This window comes from Heloderma suspectum, chromosome 1, assembly GCF_057233095.1.
Source record: "Heloderma suspectum isolate Gila_16-S chromosome 1, 16-S_ref, whole genome shotgun sequence".
Lineage (NCBI taxonomy): Eukaryota > Metazoa > Chordata > Lepidosauria > Squamata > Helodermatidae > Heloderma > Heloderma suspectum.
Genome location: NC_139458.1, coordinates 391,804,281 through 391,819,536, shown reverse-complemented (window position 1 = coordinate 391,819,536; position 15,256 = coordinate 391,804,281). Strand labels below are relative to the sequence as shown.

Here is a 15,256-nt window from a genome sequence, read left to right as displayed (position 1 = left end):
TTGCTTTCTCCATGATCCAGAGAATGTTGGCGATTTGATCTCTAGTTCCTCTGCCTCTTCGAAACCCAGCTTGTACTTCCGGTAGTTCTCGGTTCACATACTGCTGAAGCCTAGCTTGTAGGATTTTGAGCATAACCTTGCTGGCATGTGAAATGAGCACAATTGTATGGTAGACTCCTTCTTAAAACCAACCAGCTAGGAAAAGGGATGGGGGGGAGAGAGAGAGAAGCTGCTGAGCTAGAAACTCTGATATACAGTCAGGGCCAGAAATAATGGAACAAGGATAACTGTTTTGGCAGTTGGCCTCTGTACACCACCACAGTGAAGCTGAAAAGAAACACACCCAGATGGGAGCGAAGTCAGGACTTTCAGCTGTAATTCAAGGGGTTTGACAAAAGTGGGGCACTAACCATTCAGAAAGTACAGCCAATGGTATACACACACACCCATCGTTGGCAGTGAAGACCTTCTTATTTTCCCAAGCATTTTAGTTTTTCAGATTCTGTTTTAAATCTCTTACTGTTTTTTAAGTCTTTACGTTGCTGCTAGGTTTTATTTTGGATTTTATTTTTATTTTATACCATAGTTTTAAACTTTTATCATCTTGTATTTTATGGCTTTAATTGTTGTGAACCACCCAGAGAGCTTTGGCTTTTGGGCAGTATAGAAATGTAATAAATAAATAAGTTGAATTACATTTAATAATATATTAAATATTCCTGTTTTCTGTCCCATCAGTGGGGCAGCCAAGGTGGCTAACTGCAGAACCCCCCCCCCCCAATACACACACCTTCAAAAAGCTAGGGGGTAAAAAACCTAAGAGCTGGTCGCACCTCAGGTCTTCTGCGTGGTAGATGGGAAGGGCTCACACAGCTCCCCTCTAGCACAGAGTCTTGACTTGCACTGTGATCTCTTTTGTGGCTCACTAGTCCTACTGAAGTCAATGTAACTTCTCTGCTTGAATTTCAGCATCAGTTGAAAAATACCCAAAAGAAACACCTTATATTAAAGCTTGATAAAATAGCATGACAACTCAACAATTAACAAATCACATTCCCTCATATTTTATACTTTTCTTAAAACTGGTACGAATAATTTTCCAGGGACTAGAAAATAGATGAACTTCACCAAAGAACCAAGGCTCTGAACCACAGGTGGGCAACTTGGGTTGCGAGGCTGCATTGGACCCGCCACAAACCCTTTGGAGCCACACGACAGCCGGAACTGGAAATGGCCGCGCAGCTGCATTCCCAGCGTTTCTGCTGGGAAACTGTGTGTGATCCTCCTGTGTCCTGTTTCTCTGCAGAACCAGCAGTGGGGTGGGGGCTGCAAGACTGCCCAAGGGGGGTGGCAGTTTTGGCAGTTGGCCTCTGTACACCACCACAGTGAAGCTGAAAAGAAACACACCCATGTGTTGCGCGCTCCTGTTCTGAACCATTTGGTTTATTTTTTTGTTACATTTGTATCCCAACTTTCCAACAAATGGTGCTCAAGGCAGATACCGTAATACAAAGACTATAAAATATAGTAACATATAATAAGAAAGGAATAACCATTCACCTGAATTATATAGTAATGCTGATTTTAACTGGAGATGGGTACTAGAAGGTAGTATGTTTGACAAAAAAAAGTATATCATGGAATATATGATCAAATTGCTGATGATTCTTCATCTACTAGTTTAGCAAGGTCTCCCACTCTGCACATTAAATTGTTGGGCAGAGCATTTCTGACCCCCAGATCCAGTGGCTGATGGAGGTTAGGATAGAGCAGAGAACCCCCTCCACTGGCAGAGAGGAGTTCTGGAAGGAAGTGATACTTGTTCCAGAGGCCCCAGTTACACCTTGTGCAGGTTTAAATCTATTGCTGGCTGTGTTCTTGCCAGCAGTAGGCCCTGAAATCATTGCGGTCATGAGGAAGTGACAGATCTGCTGGATTCAAAGCCCCTCCATTCCTGTGGGGCCTCAGGATTGGACCTAGCTTTGCTAGTGTGGAGCTGGCAGAGTTAATTCCCCCACCACCAATTGTTTTCATTTGGAGGGGGAAGAGAATTTTAAAAAATTGCCATGCTAAAAAGCCTGGTAAAGCTCCTCCCCATCTCCCGCTCTGGTTGGCATCAGCTAACAGGGCTTTGGGAGTGGTGGATGATCTGCCACTCTCCCCCACCCCAAACACTTAGGATAGCTCTCTTAGTAACTTTGAGTTCCCTTTAGCTATATCTTAACTAATAGGTCCTCATTTTACAATAACAATGAGGCCAAAGATAGTAATAAATCTGTAACAATAAGTAACCTTGAAATTAAAGCAGCTGCGTGACATTGGAGCTGACCTATGTGGCATGACCCCATCCTTGCTCTTGCATTGGGGTAAGTACTTTAGAGCAGGGGTAGGCAGAAACTAGATCTCTAGATATTTTGGACTTCAGCTCGCAGCATTCGTGACCATTGGCCTTGCTGGCAAGGCCTTTGGGGAGCTGAAACCCAAAACATCTGGAGATCTACCTTCTGCCCATCCCTTCTTTGGAAAATGCCTGAATAAGAATATTGTGGGAATACTCTTCTGTTTTTTATCGCTTTGCATGTTCGGTACTGCCCTGCATACATAGGTGGCACATTTGGTTTACAAGAGTTATTAGGTCTGATCCTGAGAGGTCTTCTGTAAGATTTAAGGTTTTCATAAGGGGGAAAATTCTGCCAGGTGTGGGGCACTACCACTCACCATCCGCATTCATGGATGATCCGCATTCAAAGGCAAAAGGGGCGGGATCAAAACCCCAAGAATACCAGCATAGTTTAGCTTAAAGCTCTTACCGCCAGTAGCTAATCCTTAGGAGAGGCATTTCAACCTTTTAGAATGGGGGAGAAACTGAACAAAAGCTGGGAAACCACCAAACGATTGGTGGTTGAGGAAAAGAGGTGGGGCCAGGGAAGGGAGCAAGGTCTTATGGGGAACCTGAAAGGCTGGATCTGGCCCCCAGGCGGGCTGGATTTGGCCCCCAGGCGGGCTGGATTTGGCCCCCAGGCCTGAGGTTCTGCACCCCAGGCCTGAGGTTCTGCACCCCAGGCCTGAGGTTCTGCACCCCAGGCCTGAGGTTCTGCACCACTATCTTATACAGTTCGGAAGGATATTGTTTCCATCTTGGGGACTGGACCTGGAAACTGTCTTTGGGGTTTCCTGCCTTTCTTTGAATTATTAGCATCTTGATCCCTGTATTAGCAGGATGGAGGAATGTCACCTTCCGTCTGTCCTTTTTGGTGTGGCCAATGTGTAAAGAACAGCATGCGGCTTAGTTAAAAGAGATGGCTCTGCTGTTTTGTGACCTTCTCTATTTATAGCTAAAGTTGGCTCGTGTCCGGAGTATTCATTTCTCTAAGATGAGATCTACTTCTATATGCCTTTTGAACATTTCTGTTTGTATAGCAAAGTGGTTGAGAACTGAGCTTCCACTGGGCAAGTTACCACAGGACTGTGTAGTGTAGTGTACATTATCCCTTGAAGCAGAGGCAAAGCTACAGAACAAAATAAACATTTTCCTGAGCCAATAGGAGGAACAATTGTATGAATGCCAGTTTTCCCCCCTTCCAAAGTGTGAGTGCATGTGTATGCAAACACAGTCTTGAAAGGCAGCTAAGAAAAATAGCTAAGAAAGTTAGCTAGATGAGGCCGTAGCTCAGTTGGTGGAGCACATGCTTTGCATGCATAAATTCCATGGTTCAATTCCCAGCATCCCCAATTAGAGCTAGGAAAAAATCCTGCCTGAAACCCTGGAGAGCTGCTGCCAGTCATTGTCAACAATACTGGGCTATATGAACCCATGGTCTTACTTAGTATAAGGCAGCTTCCTATGTTCCCAAAGCATTTAATACTACTACTACTATAACAACAACCACCTTTTCCTGTATTTAGGACTTTTTGAATACTGGAACATATAAACCGATAGCAATATCAGTGAGATATTGTCAGTGTTTGGTTTTGTTGAGGAAACAATTGCAAATTTTTGTTTCTGTAGCTGAGGGGAGTTCAAAAGTCCAAAGACTAACAAATGTATTGTGGCATAAGTCTTGTGGACTAGAGCCCACTTTGTCAGATGCATCAGCTGTGGAATGAATCTTTCAAGAGTGGTGATTGAAAAACAAAACTAGGCTCAGTGCCTGTCCATCTTTGCTTGCGCTTGAGGAATATCAAGCTTTTCCCTAGAGTTTAAATCAGTGGTAGGCAACCTGATGGCCTCCATATGTTCTGGACTGCAGTTCCCATAATCACTGACAATTAGCCATGGTGGCTATGGCTTATGGGAATTTAGTCCAAAACATCTGGTGACATGTTCCCCTCCCCTACTCTAGAGTTTGGCAGAGGCAAAGATAGGTTCTTTACTGGTTTTATTGCCCTTGAAACTTGTGGCTCCTGTAGGAGCTGGTATTGTTGATACGACATTATTTTTGTAGATGTATACACAAAGGGAAACATTTCAGAAGCAATGCAATTGATCCAGAAAATCACCCTATTTTTCTGAAGTCAAATGCCCTCAATCCAGAAAGTTCTTAAAAGATATGGGAATTATGGTGCTGTTATGGACTTCCCCCACCCACAAGGCTGGCCATATTAACATTAATATAATACCATTCATATGGGTGCTTTGACATGCTGTCTTCACTGAAAGTAGTGGGGCATTCCCCATGTAAGACTAGAGTAAGAATTTTAAACGTCTAATATCCTTGGTCTGAATTTGACTAATATGAGAGGGTGTTAAAGGTTTTATGGGTGGCTTATAGTTGTGTTAATGGAACGAGATAAATTTGTGGCTTCACATCTCAAATTACATGTCAAAGTGTCTTCACAGCCCTTAGCAAAATCCTTCCTGGCGAAATTTACTTTACACTTAAGCTTTGAATTGGAAAAAAATCTGCCGTGCTTGAGTTGAGAAGGTCTATACTTTAGCCTTCCCCAATCTGGTACCTTCCATCTGTGTTGGACTACAACTCCCATAATCTCCAACCAGCATGGCCATGCTGCCTGGGAATGATGGAAGTTGTGGTCCAACACAGCAGGAGGGCACCAGGTTGGGGATGGCTTCTCTAGTCTTAGTTAGGTAACAAGTAACATGTTTGGAAAGGGGGTTGGGAACTGTTGCTCTGAAATGGGCCAGGAATGTGCAGGACAGGAAGGTCCGAATGTGATGCTGAACAGGCCAGGCTAATGTATTGGCTTGAACAACACTGTCCTGGCTGAGGCTGGACTGGGGGGTGCAGTGATCTAGTTCAGACTTGGCACGGAAACATAAAGTCACTCTCGATGCTCAAACGTGCTTGTGTTTTAATTAATGTTCCCTTTCTACTTTGAACAGCTGCTTGCTGAGGCTGTCTTTAAGAGAAGCAACAGCTCCTTTTAAAATAGTATTTCTCAGTGTTGTAATGGGTTGGTTTAGATGTTATGCCAGTCTGTGTGGTCTGCAAGTACGAGAGACAGCCTTTAGAAAGCCTCATGCTCACGTGCTTCCATCTCTCTCCTTGCCTTGTGCATAGTATTTCCCTCCTTTCCTGGTATGAGGCAAACCATAGGCTGCTGTTTTGTCTGAACTTACAAACTATGGCCTGTGCTTGCCCTGCAAACCAGGATTGGAAACTAAGTTTTGTCCCAGGTTTCCAATTCTGGCATGTGTGGGAGCGCAAATCTTATTTTGCTGGTCTAGACAAACAGGAACTATGCTTTGCCTCCAACTAGGAATGTAGGATGCAATAATTGCACACTAGGGGAGAGGTGGAAGAACTATGCAAGCTTAAGGCTTCTTGAACGCTCATACCATGGTTTAGCATTATGTCTGTCTCTTGTACACAGTTTCTCACTTACAATCCCAGTTTTTACCATATGCAAAGCTTTGCAACTTCATCTTACGGCCCAGTCCTAAATAAGCCCGTACAGGAACAAACTCCATGTAAATCGGGGGTATTTGCTGGGCTCTGTGCATGTGCAATTATTCCACTGAAGCAAAGCATATGATATTGGATGCATCTCATCTTCCCGAGGATCTTTGCTTATATTAAAAGTAATATAGTTGTGTGTTTTTTTACTGTTTTCAGAAAAACAGTATATGGACTCTCATTTACTCTTTCCATTTAATGGCAAAAACTTATGTAGCTTTGCAATGCTTATAAATAAGAGCTTGAATTCAGCTTTATTTTGGAGAAGTGAACGTAAACAACAACAAAAGGATTTTCAGAGGTTTTGAAAAGCACTTTCAGTTTCTTATCAGAGTTTCTGGTCCGCAGTGCACCAGCACTCACATTCTAAAGGTGTAATGAGACTTGTTAAAAGTGTGTAAAAAAACCCACAAAACAAAACTTGGTGGCACACACAACTCTTTACATTTTATTAGAAGTTAATGTAATGTGAACACTGCCTTCCCATTAACTATGGTGCAGTGTGACATCTGAACAGAGGTTCACACTACGATAACCTTTAACCATGAAACTCGCTACCACAAGACATAGTGATGGCCACCAATTTGGATGGCTTTAAAAGGGGGTTAGACAAATTCTTGGAGAAGGCTATCAATGGCTACTAGTCCTGATGGCTCTATGCTACCTCCAGTATCAGAGGCCATATGACTTTGTACACCAGGGGCTGGGGAACATGGGCAGCAGGATGCTGTTGCACTCATGTCCTGCTTGTGGGTTTCCCATTGAGAGCTGGTTGCCACTGTGTGAACAGAATGTTGGACTAGGTGGATCTTTGGGCTGATCCAGCATGGCTCGTCTTATGTTCTTATGTTCTAACCAGCATTTGCAAGCCATTGATAACCTCATATGCTCCAGCTTGGAGAAGCCTGCTTTAGTTCAGTGCAGATATAATGCATACTTCACTAGGGTTAAGACATCTGGAGTGCTCTGCAGGATTCCTTCCTCACTCCTCATACAAAGAGGGACAGATATAACTTTATAATGTGTTTAATGCTTCAAATGGAAAGAGAGGGTGAAATTTGGGTGGGGTGATTAAAAGCTTAACCATGATTAAGAGACTGGGACACTTTACATCTATATCAGACCACAATGGTTCAGGTTTCATTTATTTACAATATTTGGTTTTATTGGCAATTCCCCCCTTTTGGTTCCTTTAGAAGGCTTTCCTATGCATTTGCTTCTGGCTGCTTTTGTCTGAACTCTGTAAGAGCAACAGTGCTCAAACTTACGTACGTTGCAAAATGTAGCTTTTCTTGACGCAGAAGGCTATCTTAGTGCCTTTTTAATTTTATTTATTTGTTTGTTCGCTTAACTCAGCACATTCCCAGTGCTGTTGCATGTGTTTTGAAGCAACTGTCACATAAGAGCCTCCTTAGCTGGATGGAGTCTGCGTAGGATAAGCCATGCATCATGGAAGATAAGACTGTTAGAAGCCTGTAAAGAGGGCAGGACTGTTTTTGTTTATTTTGGAGTGAAACTGTGTGTGCCTGTATGTTTGTTTGTCAGGGTTATGGAGGCACTCCAACTATAGTGAGTGATATAGTAATAGTTAACCATACTATTACGTGTGAGCAAGGTTTGTAATTACCTCATAGCTTCATAAGCCAAACCATGTAGGTTGTGCCTACCACTCCAAACCAGTGGTTTGTGTTCCATTTCATATTTGTCTTTTATGCTCTCTTCATACTAATTTTTGTGCATTTCCTGGACATTTTTTCCATTGACTATAGAGCGGCTTAGAAATAGTTGAAAAAAGAAACATGCTTTCTCCTGTTGAACTTGAAAGCCCAGAGATTTTCTTTATTTTCTTAATAAAAACTGATTTTGTGTGGTGGTACCCGTTTAGTGGAAAAAGTGGGTAGGGAGCCTTAGGGTGAAATAACCAAGGCTGTGCTGTTACCTTGTGCTGATGTAAATCAGCAGATTAAAATCTGGCTGGCTGAACTGGTGCCAGGGTTCAAATCCACCACCAAAAAGAAAATGGCCCCTATAATGGCATAGGTGGCACAGAACAGTGCCTCAGCAAACAACTAAAACCAAGAAGTGGTCTGAAAAAGGTGATTTGCAGTACGTAGTGTATTTGGGACCCCTTATTGGGGTGAATGACTGGTGTGCAAAAAACCCTGCAGGCTTGGACACAACCCAGAGGACAATGTTTTGTTGTTTTTTTGTAAGAGCAGCACCTTCAATACATGCTGTGCAATACAGTCTCTTTGTGAACACTAAGGTGAAAGTCCCTCTTGAAGGAAAATGGCGTTATCAAAATAAATTGACATGTAAACAGTTCTGAAACACTGAAGCTAAGAAATCCCTCCTGGTTAATCTTTAAAAAGCCTGCCATTGTAAGTTGTTTATAGCATGTGCCTATCTTAACGTTGACTGTTTTGGTTCTGGGCTGGCCGATTTGTGTGATTATTAAGGTGGAGCTGTGCAGCACTGGGCAGAGTACATACTGTACAAGCCTAAATCTTATCAGGAGGGGGGAAAAGAGCATTGTAGATGGATGAGTAGAACTGAAGCCTGTTAATTTGTTAAATTCTTGGCTCATTTCAAGTGCTACCATAATAAAAAATACTAACTATTTATATCCCACTCCGCTACTCAAAGTACCCAGATAGGCATATGACATAATTATAAAAAAATATGATATAATCGGTAAAAAGTGCAACAGAGAATTTCAACCAATACTTAAAACAAAGTGAACGGCCAACCTAGCAACAGCAAGAGTAAAAGATGTTATACATTAGAACTAGCAGCAGGGAGAATTCCACCCTTAAAGGCGGCCTACAAATAATTTTAAATACATAAAATAAGTAAAACTACATGGTGCACATTAAGAGCCAGTTGAGATAAGTGTCTTCAGTTCTGGCGAAAGATACACAGAGGGATTTTAGTTGGGAGGACATTCCAGAGTCACAGGAATGCTTTCTCTATCATGCTTGTTCACTGACTATTCTGAGGTGACAACAAGAGCAATTCCCAGGCAGTCCTACATGGAAGCAAGTCATCTCTAAGATAACGTGGTCTTAAGCCATTTAGGACTTCAAAGGCTAGAACCAGCACTTTGAGTTGAGCCCAGAAGCACATAGGAAGCCCCTGCAGTTGACTTGGAACAGCTCTGCGGGTGACACTGAGCAGATGCAATGGTGGTGGTGAAATAAGATTTCTTCGCCATCACTGCTGCCACAGAGTAGGCGCTAATATGGGCTCTAGCCTGTATTTGGTCAGATTTGTCTTGAGTTGTCTGCTGTTTGGATTCTGTGTGTCTTCCCTTTCATTCCATTGGGTAGTAGCCAACATGGGCCTTGCAGGTGCAGCCCCTACTGCTGGTGGCCATGATGTAGCACTTCTGAGGGCAAGTGCTGAAACGAGCAGAACTGTTCATTTCTTGTGCTGGCGGTGCAAGACCTGCATTGGATGCTACCCATTGTACCCAGCTCTTCCATGGAATTACAGCCTTTTCTTTCCTCCAAGTAGCGTGTGTGGATATGTTTAGCCATGTCACTGGTAACACTGTGATGCTGTGCTTGCGGCACGAAGAGAAGGTTAGAAGCTTGACAGCCTGTTTGACATGATTTGTGGTATCCTTGTCAACTGATAGTAAAATGAGGATTGTTTAGCTGCTTAATATCTCCGGATGGCATTTGACATCTCCCCACTCAAGACAGGAATGTAAATCGTAAAACTCATTCTCAAAGCAGTTATCAACTAGGTTGGGTGTCAAATGAATTAGTATTTCATATTTGTGGATGCCAAAGACTGCTTAGAGCTTAGTTGGATGTCCTGTTATATTATGTATAGATATTGTGTGTGTGCACGTGCATGCATGCATGGCAGAATTGCACTTATTTCCAACAGCTACTATGCTGAGGATTGTAGAGTTAGTTACACTAACAAATGGATGTTTTAAATTCCAGCCCTGTATCCTACAGAGAGAACCCAGAGCTCTGTGTGTAACTTTCCCCCTATTCCACATATTGGAAACTTTTTGCTAAGGATATTTAAAAAAAAGAACTTCTCTGTCCATATTTCCACATAAGAGGGTTGCCAAATCTGGACACAGTGTGTACACCTTTAAATACTCCATGGTACCAAGACAAGGCAAAACTTTTCTATAGGAATAGGCTAGGAGGCACAAGCTCTTCCACTTCCTCCTCCACCTGTAGTGGGGCAAAATTTAGCTCTCCTGCCCACGGTTGGTGGAGGAATGGACCAATGAAGGAACAAGGGTGGGAGGTAAAGTGAAGCATCTCAGATTTTGGTTTCACATTGTTCAGTGTTTGGAAATAATAATAAACAAGCATGGGGAACACTTAAAGGTACAGTCGCAGTCTCCAGGTAGCCACCTTAATATGTGCTGTGTTAGATCAAAGATCCATGTAAATGCAGTGGAAGAAGTGTAGGATGCTCCCATCTCAGGAGGAGCAACATTACTGTTATTTGACTCTCCATTTCTGGAGCACTTTCCTATGCTGTGGAGACATTTTCTTTGGACATTAATGTTGCTGCATTGGGGCACAGCATGCCACTGATAGTGGTGCATTGTTAGTTTTTACTTAATACATGTCTTTAGTCTGTTTAAAGGGTATCCGTATCAGATGAAGAGCTACTTTGCAACAACTCATTAATGCACAAAGATGTGACTATGTACAGATGGCATTTTATCCTTCTCCCTGTGACCCTTTCTCTCTTCCTCCTTCCCTTTTGTTTGTTAAAGGCTTAGCTGTTGGCCTTGGCATTGGAGCATTGGCAGAGGTTGCAAAGAAGAGCCTTAGATCTGAAGAACGCAATGGTGAGTGTTTCTTTGCTTACTGCTAATACAAGAATCCAGTCCTGTCCTTGTCTCTGAACACAGTTTGCTTTGTAAGTGCCCGGAATCACAACTATTTTAAAGCCACAGTAGTGTAATACCAACTAATAAAGGTTTCATAGTACTTTTGCATTCAGATTTGTTTCCTAATGAAGCAACACAACTACCTGCATTTTTATCCACTTTGAATAAATGACAATTAAAATTGTCTTTAAGAAGATGATGACGATGATGCAGCACATTTGAGGAAGGCATATTCCTGCCTGCTCTCTCTAAGGTGGGAGAAACAAAACTGTGGAGTAGGATAAGGTATTGGCTCCTTGGAATTGTACTGGCCCTGATCAACATGGAAGCTTAATGTGTCTGTTTGCTTAGCAAAGTATTTGTGACTGCCTGTCTTGTTTTGCTGCTATCCTTGAACTTTTTTTTTTTTAAGTTTGTCTTCTGGTTCTTTCCTTTCAGAATATTAAAAAAAAAGTAGTCATAGTTCTTGCTTTACCATAAGTAGATATCTTGTTTGTCTTGGAGTTGGCTAACAATCAGTCATTGAAGTGAAGGTTATATTGAATGTATCTGAGATAAGGGAACGGTGTTATTGCACAAAAAGACGTTTCTGTGCTTGGGTTGACTGTGGTCTCGCATCTGAACTTGCCAGATGGAAGTTCACAAATGCAGCGGGGGAGGGGTTATGGGAGGTTTGGGGCAGGCTGGACTTCGTTCCGTCCAAGGTCTTCACGCTGCTCAGGAACAGAGCAGGTACATGTCCTTGTGTGGGAAGAGGAGTACTGTGCCAAACGTACATCTTGCTGCCAGATGCCAAGTCTCCTGGTGCTCCTTTTTCAAACTGTAAGGCTGTTTCCCACCTGGAATCTCCCAGCTCTTAAAATTATTAGAAAAAGAAACTACACTCAGTTGTGAGTGTTCAAGTGTGAGTCTGACAAAGTTTGTCCAACCAGAGGCCTTATTCAGCCTGGGATCTTGCTGTCTGCATGCTTCAGATTGGTATCTTTGGCTCTCTCTTTCACAACCAGTTCCCAACATGTTAAGAATGTGAACAGGGAAAAGAAACATGGGAATAGTTCTTAAATTTGTACTGCTACCCAAAGCTTTTTACTGCATCAAGGGTCAGCTTTCTTCAGTAAACAGGTCATAAAGCCGAAGGGTCAAGATCCCAAACAAAATTGCTCAATACTTTGACAAGGGGTTACCTCTCCATTTAGCATTTCCAAGATTACGTACGTACATATGTACGTGTGTGTGTGTGTTTGGTGTTCCCTTATGCCACCACTGGTTGAACTTAAAGGTGTAGCTTTCATAGTTCTAATGCTTCCTGTTAACCCAGAAGCAATAGTGGATGCTACTTAGTTGCTTGGCAACTACACATGATTCCCCTTTTCCTCTGGTAGGCCACAGCTGTCCAGGGTCACAAGCAGCAGGCTTTCTCTGTCCTACCACCTGAGATCCTTCTAACCGGAGATTTATTTTATTAACGTATTAAGTTTGTAGCACGCATTTCTGCCAGAGAAGGCAATCAAGGTGGTTAACAATAGTAAAACTCCAATAAAAACAGATATGAAATTAAAACATAAAAGCAAATTAAAAACACAATTAAAGTACATCAGTAAAAAGATGCCAGGGCTTAAACCTTGAACTTATCTACATGCACTGTGTCGTTGAACTCTGCCCCCTTTTACCTTAGGCTTGCTCACTGAGTTTTCTCCCCTACCCCCCAAAATCTATGGTAACTTGTAATGTTACCATTCCTCTGTAATGTTCTTCACATGTGTGTCTCCATGGAAATAATTATTAAAGCACTTCCATAAAGGTACATGTTATATTTGGAGAAGCCGTTAATCCTTTCCTGAGGGTGCACAGCTAACATGTGGTTACAACATGTTGAATGCAAATGCAAAGCTAACTGTAGTCCGTTTTAAATCTCTTGCAGAAATTATAGAATGTATAATCACAGAATCTTTGCGCAGGTCCAGGATGCTGTAAATTGCCTGATGGGTACAGAGTGGAGGAGGCATTTGAGGTGAACACAGTAAGCTCAATTACAAGATCCTTGAAGGCATTCCTCTTGTTTGACAGACCTGTTCCAGGGCAGAGATTGTGCAACAGTTCTGTTTACATTTTTTTCTGTTTGCATGAGGTACATTGTATAACTGATCACTCCCCGACTTGAATACAGGCTCAGCAAAATTATTAAAAGATGTAGAACTCGCTGTTGCTCACAAACTGTAAATGGGGCAGGGGGGCTCTATGTTCCTTGGATTTGGTATAAGGAGAAGTGAACTGTCAAGGGCTCTTTGTTTTGTGTTCATTTGCTGGTTTCTTTACAAAAGAACCATAGGCATTTTTGTGTGGTGGTCAAGGTCAAAGACCCTTTTCTCAGACAATCTGTAGATCAGCCTTCCCCAACATGGTGCCCTCTAGATTTTTTGGAGAACAATTTCCATCAGCCCTAGCCAGCAAGCTCAAGGATGATAGGAATTGTAGTTCAAAGTATCTGGAGGGCACCATGTATGGGAACTCTGCTGTAGACAGGTGATGTTGTACAGTCCTTGAAATAGAATCCAGTTGTTATGGGAGGGTGCGCACACAGGGAATAGATAACTAGTTCTTTAGCTAGCTGTGCCACTGCTTTTAGTGTCTGTGGTTGTGACTTTAATCCAGCCTTCCCTCAACATGGGTCCCTCCAGATGTTGTGAACTCTAACTCCATAATTCCTGAAAATGGGCAGTTCTGATCAGACTGATGGGAGTTGTCGTCTGCAACATTTAGAGCAGGGATAGGGAGCCTCCAGTCTGCACAGAATTAAGCTGTGCTTCTGCAGACATGAAAGCTGTTGTGCTGAGGCTTGCTCCTGTGTAGTCTTAGAATTGAGCTGAATTTTGTGTGCTTGGTGGGAAAATGTCCAATTTGGTCAGCATTACCTCTGTCCTGCCCCATCATGGCTTCAACATCGCCTTGTTGTGGCGAAGGGGCTTGCGTAACTCAGTGAAGCCATAAGCTATGCCGCGCAGGGCCACCCAAGACGGACAGGTCATGGCAGAGAGTTCTGACAAAATGTGGTCCACTGGAGAAGGAAATGGCAACCCACTCCAGTATTCTTGCCAAGAAAACCTCATGGAACGTATCACAAGGCTAAAAGATATGATGCCGGAAGATGAGCCCCTCAGGTCGGAAGGTGTCCAATATACTACTGGGGAAGAGCAGAGGGTATTTCCAAGTAGCGCCAGAAAGAGTGAAGCGGCTGGGCCAAAGCCGAAAGGACACTCAGCTGTGGATGTGTCTGGTGGTGAAAAGAAAATCCGATGCTGTAAAGAACAATATTGTTTAGGAACCTGGAATGTCAGATCAATGAATCAAGGTAAGCTGGAGGTGGTCAAACATGAGATGGCAAGATTGAACATCGACATCTTGGGAATCAGCGAACTAAAATGGACAGGCATGGGCGATTTTAATTCAGGTGACTATCATATCTACTATTGTGGGCAAGAATCCCTTAGAAGAAATGGAGTAGCACTCGTAGTCAACAAAAGGGTGGGAAAACAGTACTGGGGTACAATCTCAAAAAGGATAGAATGATCTCAGTATGAATCCAAGGCAAACCATTCAACATCACAGTAATTCAAGTCTATGCCCCAACCACTGATGCCGAAGAAGCTGAGGTTGATCAGTTCTATGAAGACCTACAACACCTTCTAGAACTAACACCAAAAAAAGATGTCCTCTTCATCATAGGGGATTGGGATGCTAAAGCAGGAAGTCAAGAAATCACCAGGATAACAGGCAGGCATGGCCTTGGTGTACAAAATGAAGCAGGACAAAGGCTAATAGAGTTTTGCCAAGAGAACACGCTGATCATAGCAAACACTCTTTTCCAACAGCACCAGAGGTGACTCTACACATGGACATCACCAGATGGTCAATATCGAAATCAGATTGATTATGTCCTTTGCACCAAAGATGGAGAAGCTCTATACAGTCAGTAAAAACAAGACCTGGAGCTGACTGTGGCTCAGATCATGAGCTTCTTATTGCAAGATTTTGGTTTAAATTGAAGAACGTAGGGAAAACCACTAAACCATTCAGGTATGACCTACATCATATCCCTTATGAATATACAGTGGAAGTGAGGAATAGATTTCAGGGATTAGACCTGATAGACAGAGTGCCTGAGGAACTATGGATGGAGGTCCGTAACATTGTTCAGGAGGCAGCAACGAAATCCATCCCAAAGAAAAAGAAATGCAAGAAAGCCAAGTGGCTGTCTGATGAGGCTTTACAAGTAGCTGAGGAAAGAAGGGAAGCGAAAAGCAAAGGGGAAAGGGGAAGATATACCCAACTGAATGCAGATTTGCGGAGAATAGCAAGGAGAGACAAGAAGGCCTTCTTAAACGAACAATGCAAAGAAATCGAGGAAAACAACAGAATGGGAAAGACTAGAGATCTCTTCAAGAAAATTGGAGATCTCAAGGGAATG

The 15,256-nt window shown here is 42.7% G+C and overlaps 1 protein-coding gene across 1 annotated transcript in view; it reads left to right on the top strand.

The window, feature by feature from the left end:
• COQ8A (coenzyme Q8A) overlaps window positions 1-15,256 on the top strand; it is an 83,328-nt gene that overhangs the window by 41,124 nt on the left and 26,948 nt on the right. The window contains exon 5 of the mRNA XM_084828635.1: window positions 10,675-10,749. Within this exon, the coding sequence (XP_084684761.1) occupies window positions 10,675-10,749 (75 nt within the window). The remainder of the gene's footprint in view (window positions 1-10,674; window positions 10,750-15,256) is intronic.